General features: G+C 33.9%; 1 protein-coding gene across 10 annotated transcripts in view; it reads right to left on the bottom strand.

Annotated features, from left to right (window-relative positions):
• Positions 1 to 2,230: 2,230 nt before the first annotated feature.
• Positions 2,231 to 13,822, bottom strand: part of LOC104903338 (DNA repair protein RAD16) — a 28,306-nt gene continuing 16,714 nt past the window's right edge. For 2 of the 10 annotated variants that reach the window (XM_019251728.3, XM_057391737.1), the window contains exons 10-16: positions 12,459 to 12,689; positions 8,464 to 8,568; positions 8,218 to 8,370; positions 7,972 to 8,060; positions 7,787 to 7,867; positions 7,350 to 7,693; positions 5,826 to 6,122 (exon numbers count right to left, since the gene is read on the bottom strand). In XM_019251728.3, the coding sequence (XP_019107273.2) occupies positions 7,621 to 7,693; positions 7,787 to 7,867; positions 7,972 to 8,060; positions 8,218 to 8,370; positions 8,464 to 8,568; positions 12,459 to 12,689 (732 nt within the window). In that variant the 3' untranslated portion in view covers positions 5,826 to 6,122; positions 7,350 to 7,620. The other 8 variants (XM_057391741.1, XM_057391739.1, XM_057391738.1 and 5 more) reach the window with 8 other exon arrangements.

Raw genomic sequence — 13,822 nt, 5'->3', positions numbered from 1 at the left:
AACAGGACTAGGAGTTAATAGTTGGAATGAAGGGCATCGAAATCAGCAATGTTTTTCCTTTTAGCAGAAGAATCAACTCTCCAAGACTTTCTGCTATATACATTCTCAACGCTTCAACAACAGGAGGAGGAGAGGAGGAGGAGTTGGAGTACGAAGATCAACAATATCAATACCAGCAGCGGTGCGAGTAGGGACGTGTGTAGAAATTTTACACTTATCCTTATCCTTAGCCCCTTTGACTTGATCATCATCAGCATTCCTCCTCTTCCTATCAGCTTCCTTTGGTTGTTCTTTCTCAACATCTTAATTCAAAAACAAAAAAAAAAAAAAATATAAAAAGTTCCATTTGATATTTATATGATATTCAGTTGGTATTAAGACTATTTCAGTTAGAATATCAAAATTTTCAGTTGGTCTGAATATTCTTTCAGTTTGACTTGTTTATTGTTCAGGTAGTCTTTATAGTCCTTCAGTTAGACTTGTTTATTTTTTCAGCTAGTCTTTATAATACTTCAGTTAGACTTATTTACTCTTCAGTTACACTGATTAAGTTAGACTTATTAAGTGTTCAGATAGAGTAATTTAGTTTTCAGTTAGACTTATTAACTCTTCAGTTAGGCTTATTTACACTTCAGTTAGACTTATTTTCTCTTCAGTTAGACTTACTTACTCTTCAGTTAGACTAACTTAGTTTTCAGTTAGACTTATTTAGTTTTCAGTTAGACTTATTACCTCTTCAGTTAGACGTATTTACTCTTCAGTTAGACTTATTTGCTCTTCAGTTAGACTGATTCAGTTAGACTAATTTAGTTTTCAGTTGATATACTTTTCAGTTAGACTTATTTAGTTTTCAGTTAGACTTATTTTCTTTTCAGTTGGTCCTTAATTTATTTCATTTAGTATAATTATTCTTTTATTTGATACTATTACAATCATTTTCAGCTACACTTTATAATACTTCATCATTATTGTTCAAGATCTTTATAGTGCTTACTTCCTATTTATTTTTCAGTTCGTTTTCATATTGTTACAAACTAAAACAGTATTTCAGTTGCTATTTATAAGATATTATTTCCTTTAGAGCATCACATTTTTCAGTTGGTCTTTGAATTCTTTCAATTAGGAATAACATGAAAGAAACTTACTTCCTCCTTTCTCTCCTTCTGAATGAACCCCAGCATCCAATCCTTATTTCCTCCTTCCTCTTTATCTCCTTGAAGACCACAATCATCATCAGCATTGCCAGTCTTCTTATTATCATCTTCCTTCGGTTCTTTCTCATTATCTTCATTCAAAAACAAAAACAATAAAAAAAAAAATAAATACACAATAACTGAAAAACACAAAATCAGAAATGAATAAATTCATTGACAAACTAAAACTATTTTTCCACCAGATTAAATAAAAACAAATACAAAAAGTTTCATTTGGTATTTATATGATATTCAGCTAGTATTAATATTATTTCAGTTAGAATATCAACTTTTCAGTTGGTCTTTTTATTCTTTCAGTTAGCTATTTAACTTTTTCATTTAAGCAAACTAAAACAATACAATAAGAAGAACTTACTTCCACCTTCCTCTCCATCTCCATGAAGACCAGCATCCTTATCTCCTACTTTGTCTTCATCTCCTTGAAGACCAGGATCACCATTATCTCCTCCTTTGTCTTCATCTCCATGAAGACCAGCATCCTTATCTACTCCTTTGTCTTCATCTCCTTGAAGACCAGGATCACCATTATCATCAGCATCATCATCCTTTCTCTCATTATAATTCTGGTGATCCTTATCATCACCATCATCATCATCATCATCATCATCATCATCTTCTTTATGCTGATCATCATCAGCATTCATCTTCTTCTCATCCTCCTCTCCTTCTTTTTATCATCTTCATTCAAAACATAAAAAAACAACTAAATACACATAAACTGAAACAATGTTTCCAACAGATGAAAAAAAAAAATAAACTGAAAAAATCCAGCAATCAAATGAAAACTTAAGTGAATTGAAAAAATTCATTTAGTATTCATCTCATTTTCAGCTGGTGCTCATATTATTTCAGTTAGACTGTCAAAGTTTTCAGTTGGTCATTTTATTCTTTCAGTTAGAGTATCAAAGTTAGCTATTTCACTTCTTCAGTTAAACATTTCTTTCACTTAGAGTCTAAAATTTTTATTCCAACCAGATTACAAAACTACAACATGAAAATAATATAATGAAAGGAACTTACTTCCTTCTTTCAAATCAACTCCATGAACACCAGAATCCAAATCAGGAACATTTTCAATTCTTCCAAACTCCAATTCAACAGGCCGCTTCACCAATAGTGAAATTGTAGGATCAACTTTGTTTGCACTGTCTTTCGCTTCCAAATGACGCTTGCATATGTCGTCAATTTGACTCAGAAAATCTGGGTTAAATACTTCACTATCATCCAGAGAAATACTGTCTTGAGACAGCTTCTCGCCTTCCTCCCGAATATTCTGGGCAATCTCCAAATTCACTTGACAGAATGCAAGCGCATTCCTCTTCAACTTGTGCATGTTCTTCACATATTCCTTCAATTAAAAGAGCAAAATAGAATAAACAAACAAATCAATATGATGATGACACAGAAACAACATAAACAAAAATAAGGACCATCTGAAAGAATCAAACTATCAAATGAAAACTTAAATGAAATATAAATAAACTTATTTAGTTTTCAGTTACACTAATTTAGTTTCCAGATAGACTTATTTAGTTTTCAGTTAGACTTATTTACTTTTCAGTTAGACTTATGTACTCTTCAGTTAGACTTATGTACTCTTCAGTTAGACTTTTTTAGTTTTCAGTTAGACTTATGTACTCTTCAGTTAGACTTCTTTAATTTTCAGTTAGACTTATTTACTTCTCAGCTAGACTTATTTACTTCAAGTTAGACTTATTAAGTTTTCAGTTAGACTAATATAATTTTCAGTTAGACTTATTAACTCTTCAGTTACATAGTTTCAGTTAGACTTCTTTATTTCTAAGTTACACTTCTTTACTTTTAAGTTAGTCTTATTTGCTCTTCAGCTAGAACTGACATTATTTCAGTTAGAGGTCAACAGTCTTCACTTAGAGTTCAAGAGTAAAAAAAATAAAAACATAAAATAAATGAAACTCACAGGAACATCAAGAGCATCTATTTCTCATCAGTCATCAAACTATGAGGAAGATCCATGATAAGCTGCCTAGTTGAAGGTGATGGACCCTCAACCACCTTAATTATAGGAGAACCAGACTTCCTACTAGCAACACTAACACTGGGAGTTTTAAACTCAACCTTCTGTTTTTCACGCTTCACCGGCAGAATAAAATCCATGTTGATCTCAAACTGCTTCACAACATCAGTCAAATCCTTCTCATCCTGCCAATAACTGATAAATGGCTTACTGACATTTGAATAATCCAGATTACGACACTTGAAGTTGTGAATAACAGCAAGAGTCAAAGCGCTGACGCATCCCCGAAGCTTGAATGATACTTTCTTCTGTCCAAGCTCAATCTTCTTAATCATAATAGACTGATGACAGTCCAAAACAGCAGCACAAAGACTTCTCAATATATATCCACACCCAGTCATAACTTGAAATTGCAGATACATCTTCTAAACTCTTGGCACATTTCAGCACAGGCCCTAAATCAGCTATAGGACATAGAAGCTTGGACAACGAAAAGATAACAAATAACTTCTTGAAATCATCCCCGGATTCATATTTCTTAAACAAATCATCCCAATTTTTTCTACCAATATATACCTTCTTGGGATCAGAAATACCAAGAAACCTATGCCAATCCTTCCTGGCACTTCCAGCCTCTATCTGACTACCTTTCCTCCTAAAGGCGTCATCATCTATAACCTCTACTGCTCTATCTGACACAGGTAACCCCAAAACATCACTAATGGTAAACTTATTAAAAATCAGTTTACCATTCTTTGTTGAAAACATCATTCCAGATGCATTGTAATTTAACAACACCTCCAAATTCAGATTAGGACAAAACTTCTTTATCCTAATATCTAAGAGACTCCCAAACCCAATATCCCTAATGTCTCTTTTTTGCTCATCACTCAAATTACTAACCACTTCATTTAAATGGGAATAGTCTGACAATACTTGTAGATTAATTGACTTTATTTCTTGCTCAGTGAAATTCCTAACAAAAGTGAACAAAAATAACTTTAAAACATAAAAAAAAAACACAATCATATAATATAAAAGGAGAATAATGAAAAAAACATACGATCTATCAAATGTGTCTTTCTGTTGATCGGGATTAGATCTTGAAAATGAAAACTTGATTGGTGATAAATCAGATTTGCCTTTCTTCTTAGACAAGGATTTATCACATCTGAAAGAAAAAAGTTTAATCAAACAATAAAAACTGAAAAAAAAACAGCATCAACTGAAAAAATACAAAGATCAACTGAAAGAATACAACATCAACTAAAAGCAGACCACCATCAACTGAAACAATAGCCTAGATTATTTTTAAGGTAGTCTATATAGTTCTTCAGTTAGACTTCTTTGTGTTTCAGATAGTCTATATAGTGCTTCAGTTAGACTTGTTTGCATTTCAGCTTATATAGATTGTGCTTCAGTTAGACTAGTTTATTTTTCAGTTACTCTTTACAGTCCTTCAAAGTAACTTCTTTATTTTTCAGCTAGTATTTGTTGTGCTTCAAGTAGCCTTGTTTATTTTTCAGCTAGTCTACATAGTGCTTCAGTTAGACTTATTTTGTTTTTCAGATAGTCTATATAGTGCTTCAGTTAGACTTGTTTATTTTTCAGCTAGTCTATATAGTGCTTCAGTTAGACTTGTTTGTTTCTCAGATAGTCTCTACAGTCATTCAAAGTAACTTCATTATTGTGCTTCACTTAAACTTGTTGCTTTATCAGCTAGTCCTTATTATTTCATTTAGTATAATTATTCTTTCATTTCATTCTATTCCAATTACACTTAAAATTTTCATTGAAAATTTACATTACTTCAGTTAGACTTGTTTCTTTTATCAGTTAGTCAATATAGTGCTTCAGATACACTTGTTCGGTTTTCAGCTAGTATATAAAGTGCTTCAGATAGACTTGTTCGTTTTCAGCTATATATAAAGTGCTTCAGATAACTTGTTCGTTTTTCAGCTAGTGTATAAAGTGCTTCAGATAGACTTGTTCGTTTTTCAGCTAGTATAGAAAGTGCTTCAGATAGACTTGTTCGTTTTTCAGCTAGTATATAAGTGCTTCAGATAGACTTGTTCGTTTTTCAGCTAGTCATATAGTGCTTCAGATAGACTTGTTTGTTTTCAGATAGACTTTTTAGTTTTCAGTTAGGCTTATTTAGTTTTCAGTTAGACTTATTTAGATTTTAGTGTGACTTATTTAGTTTTCAGTTGGACTTATTAACTCTTCAGTTAGACTAATTTACGCTTCAGTTAGACTTATTTACTCTTCCGTAGACTTATTTACTCTTCAGTTAGACTGATTCAGTTAGACTTATTAAGTGTTCAGTTAGACTTATTTACACTTCAGTTAGACTTATTTTCTCTTCAGTTAGACTTATTTACTCTTCAGTTAGACTGATTCACTTAGACTTATTTAGTTTTCAGTTAAACTTATTTAGTTTTTCAGTTAGACTTATTAACTCTTCACTTAGACTTATTTGCTCTTCAGTTAGACTTATTTGCTAAACAAAATCAACTGAAAGAATATAAGAATCAACTGAAACAATACAAGAATCAACTGAAGGAATATAAATATCAACTGAAAACAACATCAACTAAAAGAATACAAGTAGCAACTGAAAGAATATTATAATCAACTGAAAGAATATATAAATATCAACTGAAAAACAACAACAACTGAAAACATGTGTATAAAACAACAAAAACTGAAACACAAACCCTAAAAACATGAAATAAATACTCTGATAAACTGAAAACATTCAAAAATAGAAAAAAAAAATATCTAAACTACTCTAAGAACTTGAAATCTACCTTGGATCATAATCACCATCTTTCTCTTTCTTCTTCCCAGCAGTAGACACTGCCAAAATTTTTCCTGAAGATCCAAGACTCTTCACCTTCTTCGACTTCGGGCTACATTACAATTACAACAACAAAAACGCTCAAATTTTGAAAACAAAAAAAAATTTGCAGCAAAAACAAACGAAATTATACCTAGAATCATCATTCTAATCCTCTTCACCATATTTGCGATGCAAACGTAATGGATTACGAACAAAAAAACACACTAAGTTTCAACAGCAGAGAAGCAGAGAAGCAGAGGAGCAGAAAAATTCTAGAAATAATCAGTAAATAATATATCGGTTTCTTTGAAATGAAGAAGAATCAGTTTTAAAACTAGCGAGAATCAAGTAGAAATCCAAAAAACAGTTTCAAAATCGAAAAAAGATAATGACCTAATAACCGTTATATGTTTTTTCTAAAAATAAACAAAACTGCTGATCAACAAAAAAAAGGAAAGCCCGCGCGTTTTTGATGGCCAGGCCCGTCCGACGGAAGCTATTGGGTCAGACGGTCTGACCCAATACTTTCACTTACACAAAATAGAACAAAGTTTAAATTTCACATAAGACCACATTACATTAAATAACTACAAAAGGAAGCAACTTTTTATCTTAAAGTGACCACTTATAATCGAAGTAATCCATCTAATGTATTGTGTAATGCATTGTCTAAAAGTGACTCTTGCGTTAATAAATGAAACATGTAGGACAAAACAACAATATTACAGTAATTCTTGAAAAACAGTCTTACAAAAAGATAACAGTTGGCATATGCTATTATCTTTAGCACTTTAAAACACATTTAAATCCTCAATAATGAGGATATCATAGCATACAAATGCTGGATAAGGAAAAAACATAAATCTTATTAGACTAATTTAGATATATATTTTCAAAATAGCAACTTTTTAGTCTTTTACGTATACCTAATTAAATAATTTAATTGCTCATAATTATGCTCTGGCAAATATGTAAAGCACAAATGGTAGAAGTAAAAAAGACGAAGTAGATAGTGGATTACATGCAGTAGCGCCTACATATTGCAGGATATACCAAGCAAGACTTTGACCTAGTGGTAAAAATTTGTCCTCATGACTTTAAGGTTATGGGATCAAACCAATCAAAGGCTTCTTGGGATGAAATTTCCCTTACCATCCACTCCCCCCCCCCCCTCTAAAGAATCTAACCTGCAAAACTGACTGATTATACCTGTATGAGATGTATTCAGTAGGATCTTTTATCTTACCAACTTTAAAAAAAAAAAAATATAAGAAGATATTAATGAAGACAATTTTACCTTAAGTGTCCTGTTGGAAGGGGAATTCACCAACATACATATTCACAAAAACTTGTTGGAAGGGAATTCACCAATATACATATCTACAAAAACTTTAAACTTGTAAATGATAGTATATTTCTTGCAGTAGGGCCCAAGTGGAGCAAGGTATAACAAAGACAATTTTACCCTTCTATGCCTTGTCGGAAGGGAGTTCACCAACATGCATATCTACAAAAACTTTAATGTTTACTTCTTGCTAGCATTTCTTTTTACCCCAATGCCACATACATCAAGTGACAAAAAGAAATTTCAAATCTGCTTCGGTTAATTTTGCTAGAGCATCTGAAGATCCTCCAACAGTCCTGCACATCCGGTTTAAGAAATTATTCAATACAAGTTCCCTCTTCCTATCTCCTCACCCATCTTCGAAATTAGAACTTTCAAAGAAGACTCACCCTTCGAAAACTAGTTCTTTCTTCTCTTGCAGCTTCAAAATTCTCTCCTCTATAGTATTCTCTATTACAAATTTCACAATTCTACAAAAACGAGAACAAACACAAAAACAGGTAGAAAGATGGAACATTAAGAAATGACTGGCATCTCATAAAATCTATAAACATGGACAAGAAGATGCGATTACCTTATTGGCTTATATTGCCCTATTCTGTGTATCCTATCCATGGCTTGTCTCTCTTGAGCCGGATTCCACCACGGATCCATCAAGAACACCTATGATTTTCAACAGAAGAAGCCTTACTCATGAAAAAACAATTTATCGAGCATTTTACGTGAACAAGTGACAAACTAAACGGATGCACACAATAGAAAATAATATGAGCATTTTACTTGAACAAGCAACAATTACACTTTCATATAACTTGCTTACGTGTGAAGCCACTGTAAGGTTGAGTGCAACACCTCCAGCCTTTAAGCTAATGAGAAAAACTCTGCAATCAGAGTCCTCATGGAATCTTTTGATTGCATTATCTCTAGCAGTGATAGTCATAGATCCTTCCAACAGGACACAAGTTATGCCAGACTGAGAAATCAATTGTGTCAAATGGAGAGAGACACCATTAGTAAGCAAAATTGCTCATAACATAAAATGAAAAATGCAGTCTGGAACACTTACCTTCTTCAAGGAATACATGATCAAATCCAAGAAAGACGTGAACTGGCTAAACACAATCCCTTTTGCAGAACCATCCCTCTCAATCATAAATCTGATTTCCTCCCTCTATTTTCAGTGACATCCAAAAAAGGCATTCAGCAAAGAGTTACTTGCAGAAGCACTATTATACTCATATGATTGGACAACATATGCAATCATATCCCCCCCTACCCCTATAAGGTAGAGGCAGCTAAGGAGCGACGGTCAATCCACCTTCAACAAGGTTCAAGGAATCTAATAAGCAATCTTCAACTATGAATTACAATGGCAAATATTGACTAACAAACAAGAAAGGATCCCATAAGTCTTAACTGTCTATGACTTGATCAGTAACTTGTGGTTAACTTTTCGATCAAGGGTATTTGAACAGAAAGCAGCAGAGAAAAGGAACATACATTTATGCCAGCATAAAACCAGAAACTATTCATAATGTAAACAAAGAATAAAATGTATTTTTACCATAATTCTAATTTACAATTTATAAACTAAATCATTAACTCCCTCAAGCGTGAGTTTAGTAATTTTTGTGTGAGACATTCCTATATTAAGATGGCAATGACCTATAGGAGGACGACCTTTATAACTAACTTGCATTTTGTGGAACAAATTATTGAAGAATGCGGTGACAATTTCTGTCTAATTTTGTGTGATTACCTTGGTTCATAGGTTGCACACATCTGAGGTAGCAACCTCACGTGAAATCCTGTTTAATTTATTTTCCTTTCTAGGTCCATATACAAATTTCATTTTTTTTCTCACTCAAAAAAGGGGTGTGCAGTTTCTTAATAAATACTGTTGCTGTACTGCATTCATAAGTTGGATCATAACTTCACAAGTCTCATGTTATCATCTATTAATGAACAAAAGAAGCTTCCTTCTTTTGTTGTCCGACTCTTGGCTGCTCTCACTGGTCCTTAGGCTTATAGCTTGGTTGAAGCATGCTTGATTTCAATTTGACTCAAGTCTAAGTAGAACTTAAACATACTCTGTAACTTTTTAAGTTCAAATTCAACTCGTTCTGTCTCATAAAGTGTTTATTATTTAGTATGTGAGTTTTAACTCCGACAGTAAATTCAAGTGATATTACACATTGTGTGTTTTAACAGGTTTGTTTGGAGGACAACAAATCAATATTCACTAGACAACCCTTTTGCTATACTAAGATCACCAACTTTCAGTGACTAATGCTACAGTACCACTAGTCAACTGATCTTGATTCAGCGTCAAAGCCACCAATTGGCACTCTAGCCTCATTTTTGAACAACTTCCTACTCGGCCCTCACGTGCTAAGCTGACGTGAATCCACCAAGTATGGGTTGTCGTCCTGACTCTCTAAAATTGTTGTCCAAGCTACCAAGAAGAACTATGAGCTAAAGCAACTATGCACTAATGCGTGCCCTTGAACAGTTAGAAGCAGTCACAGTGTTCTAGGTTGTATAGTATCACAAATTTATATAAAGCACCTAACAACTCCGATCATGTAAAATACCCAATTTCTGAGCAAGGTAAAACCATACGGATTCTAAGAAAACATATGCTTCAAGACAGCTTACCACATCTAAACACGAGCTAAGGGTTGCTTCATACTTACTAGTTCGACGTCAATCCATCATGCACGGGATCAATCTGTGCCTTTAGCACTGTGCCAATTGCATTCGAATCTAGATTGGCTCATAATATTTTTTTCCACCCTGAGAAATCTATGGCGATGGCAGGATTCCAACCTACAATCTTCAGCGCATGAGCCGGATGAATTTTTCGAATTACTTTACCCTGCTTCTCTTACATCCACTATCCTCACCTAGGTCCCCGACTCAGGTTGTTTGGCCTAAAGTGGTAGTTAATTGTGAAGAACGTGTTCTAACCTACCTAATTAAGAAGAGCTTTGAGCATGGTGGCAGCACTTTACTATTGCATGTTAGGTTCAACTTTCAAGCCACTAAAGCGGAAAGATATATCTCTTTACTGACATTCCATGCAGATCCACTCGAATCACTATCTTTTGATCACTTGTTAAGTTGTCCGATTTAAAATTTTCAAACATTAAACCAAACAACACTAACAATTGCTCTTATTGATAATTAATGCCAACAAGAGGTGAAAGCCAGAACAGCTAAAGAATGAACCAAAAGTTTGTTCGAGAATGGATATTCTTCAACGGATTTACCATGCTGCAACATTGGTGCTATAAGTCGGCCAAAAAAAATCTAGAAATATTTATACATGTTTTTTTTTTTATCCGTTGCCGTGTTCTCAAGTCCAAATCCAAATTCCAGATCCTTCTCAAACATGCCCCTGAGTTCGAGCATACTAGCAGGCCTCTAATTTAGATAAAGTAGCTTGTTCTCCTTGGGTCTAGACTCATACATCAAAAAATCAGACCATAACTCCACTAGCCAAGAAAAACTATGTCCGAAAGGTACATTATCAGTCACTCGAGGATTAGAATTGTAATGGGCTTATTAGCTAAAATCACCAACAAACTCAGCCATAACTGGATACTTGAAGCAACAATCGGCATCCACCAACAAAGAAAGAGAACTGAAGTAGGGTAGCGCCGCAAGTTCATCGTAAGCAAGGGGACAGGGAGGGCATTGTGGGGCTAGAAATGGGAGCTGCAAAGAGGGGAGGAGCTCACCATTTATATGACCGACCCAAGCTTGACCTAGAATTGCTCAAGCTTGAGTGCTTGACCCAAACATTACTTCCTTATCTTCCCCATGCTATTGCATTGTATGAGCACGTCTTAAGTGAGTAGCAATACAAACTTAAGCAAATCAAAATCTACAAATCCTATAACGTAAAAGTTGATGCATATAAAAGGCCAGGGGCCTACTTTTCATACTTCCTCGAGGAATTGGAGAGAATTATACCAGCACAAGTAAAGAGGAGACGAAGAATACAAATCTTGCCCTCCTACAAGGATGCTTTACAAAATAAAAAGAACAGACATGAAAGGTAAAATGCAATAAGTTGCTAACATAGCCTCTTAATCTAAGCAGAAAAATCGATATACATAATACATGTAGCTACCACATAGAAGCAAATAAAACACCCTCCTTTTGTCACAATTCTTTGAAAGGTAAGGGAGATTTTGACAAAAGAATAAAGCTATTTACATAACAGATCTCCACACGGTTGCTTTTTTTATATTTAATATTGCGCTAACTTAAGATGCTTGGCTCGTGTTGGTTCCATGATTTAAGAATGAAAAAATCATAATTACCTACAAGCATAGGCATAACATGATATATGGCACAAAGGATAACTTGCCCACTTTACATTGAATGTTCAAAGAAAAACCATGTGGAAAAGTTCCAGCTTTGGATTGCAATTGATCAACTAAATCAGTTGAAAAAAAATAGCTGCCTATTAGTGCCTCTTTAGGGAAACTTTAGATAGACAAGATCTCACTATATCAAGAGCAAGTCATAGCCAATAGAAACCCTGAAAAAGAAACATCATGGCAAAAGCATGATTCTGAACGAGAGAATAAGTTAATTGTATAATATGGTAAAAAGAGACATCTAGGTTTTTTATTTCAATTTTGTCAGATCATATATAATTGCAAAAAGGCTAGTATAAAACAACATAACAGACCATGTAAATAATTAAAAAAACTCCCTCTAAATTTTTTTGTTCTTTGTTCTTTCACTTTTCTAGTCAAAGTTAGAAAACGTTTACCATGAATCTTGAATAATATATAAAAGCAAATATAGTCATGTAGAGTTTAGGTGGATTAGTCTCGATGTGTATTTTCAAATTAATTTTTTATAAACATTCCTAATGCGTAATAAGAGATATTCATGTTAAAATTTGTGTTTTGGAGATTGGTAAACAAAACACGGAAGAACAGATAGAACTAGACGGAGAAGATAATTCCAAACGGATATTTTCCACGGAGAACTATTTCATCTAAAAATCAATGCCTTATGCTGACATTAAAAAATCCATACCAGCGCATCGATTTTTGTGCTTGTTTGAAAATTGTCAAGGTGTACCCTGTTCAAAATGCTTGAGCTTCTAAAACCATTTACAACTGCTTTTGATCTCTGGCCACCAATGCTCGAGGTTAAAGTAAAATCTGCAGTAAGTGGCTTTGAACAAGATGGGCATGAAGATTGCCCCAGGGAAGAGGAAAAATCAATGAGGCAAACTCTACAAAAAAGATGTCCACATGATGTGACCTGGCATTACATAGAAAGTAAGGATATTCAAAAGATGACAGAGGGGGAGGTGGGGAACAAACATTCATAAGCGTGTACATAACATAACTGCATTTATATATGAGGGGGGGGGGGGGGGGGGGGGGAAGCACCAAAGCAGAGAATCCTGATGCACACGCATGTTCCTATATGACTAGAACAATGTGCTTGATAAGAACTTGAAAAGGAAAATCTTGTCCCTTACTCAGACCTTGCATTTTTTACCCTTAGGTTGTCATCCAAATTACTACCACTACTTCTAACAAAAAAGTAAGTCAATTGCAATTAACAATATTATCACAAGTCCACAATAATCTATGCACTTCTATGATCTAGTTTCGTGAAAAACTCATTTATATTTTTGGGTTGGAATTTAGAAGTAGTATTAGCTAAGAAAAGTCCCTTATAACTTCTCCTATTGACCCTTGATAATTTCTTTAATAGCAATGACACCTCCTTCTCCAGCCCAAAAAAAATTCCAAGAAACTTATTGAACACTCAGAGCATGTTTGGTTCAAGTAAAAAAGTGCAGGAATCCAAAAGAGGAGTGTAATGGCAATAAAAACTTATTACATGTATTAGGTGTTTGATTCAAGCTTTGGAATGGAACGGGAAAGAAAACCATTGCCACCTATAAAAGGATTTAGTTACTTGAGGGGGAAGGAAACGTAGCAAACTAGGGAAGTAATTACCACCAAGCAATGATGATGAATCAAGGAGGAGTTAAACCAAACAAGAAGGGAATAGGTATTCGATAATGTTTCTTAGAGCTCAAAAATATTGAACTGAACATGCTCTCATACTCTTCTCAACTTTATTAACTTTGATCTTTCCTCTAACTAGTCTTCTCTAAGTTTATTGAAATGTAAGCTTGAGCGCATTAAAATTCTACATCTTTCATTCTTAATCAATTCTCACCGATATCAGCAAAGCAAAGTTGTTCCTTAATTGAAGCTAACTGATTAGGAGATTACCTTGGCATAAACTTCCATGGGATTTTATATTCTTCTGTACTAATAATTTCAGTCATCCATCTACTATCTACACGTGAATAAATTCTTGTCAATTTATTCTGTCAGTGCATATATTATCTCAAATCCAAGAGATGAAAAGTT

The sequence above is a fragment of the Beta vulgaris genome, chromosome 9 (assembly GCF_026745355.1).
Source record: "Beta vulgaris subsp. vulgaris cultivar EL10 chromosome 9, EL10.2, whole genome shotgun sequence".
NCBI lineage: Eukaryota > Viridiplantae > Streptophyta > Magnoliopsida > Caryophyllales > Amaranthaceae > Beta > Beta vulgaris.
Note: the sequence above shows the minus strand (reverse complement) of the source record. Positions and strands in the feature narration are given on the sequence as shown.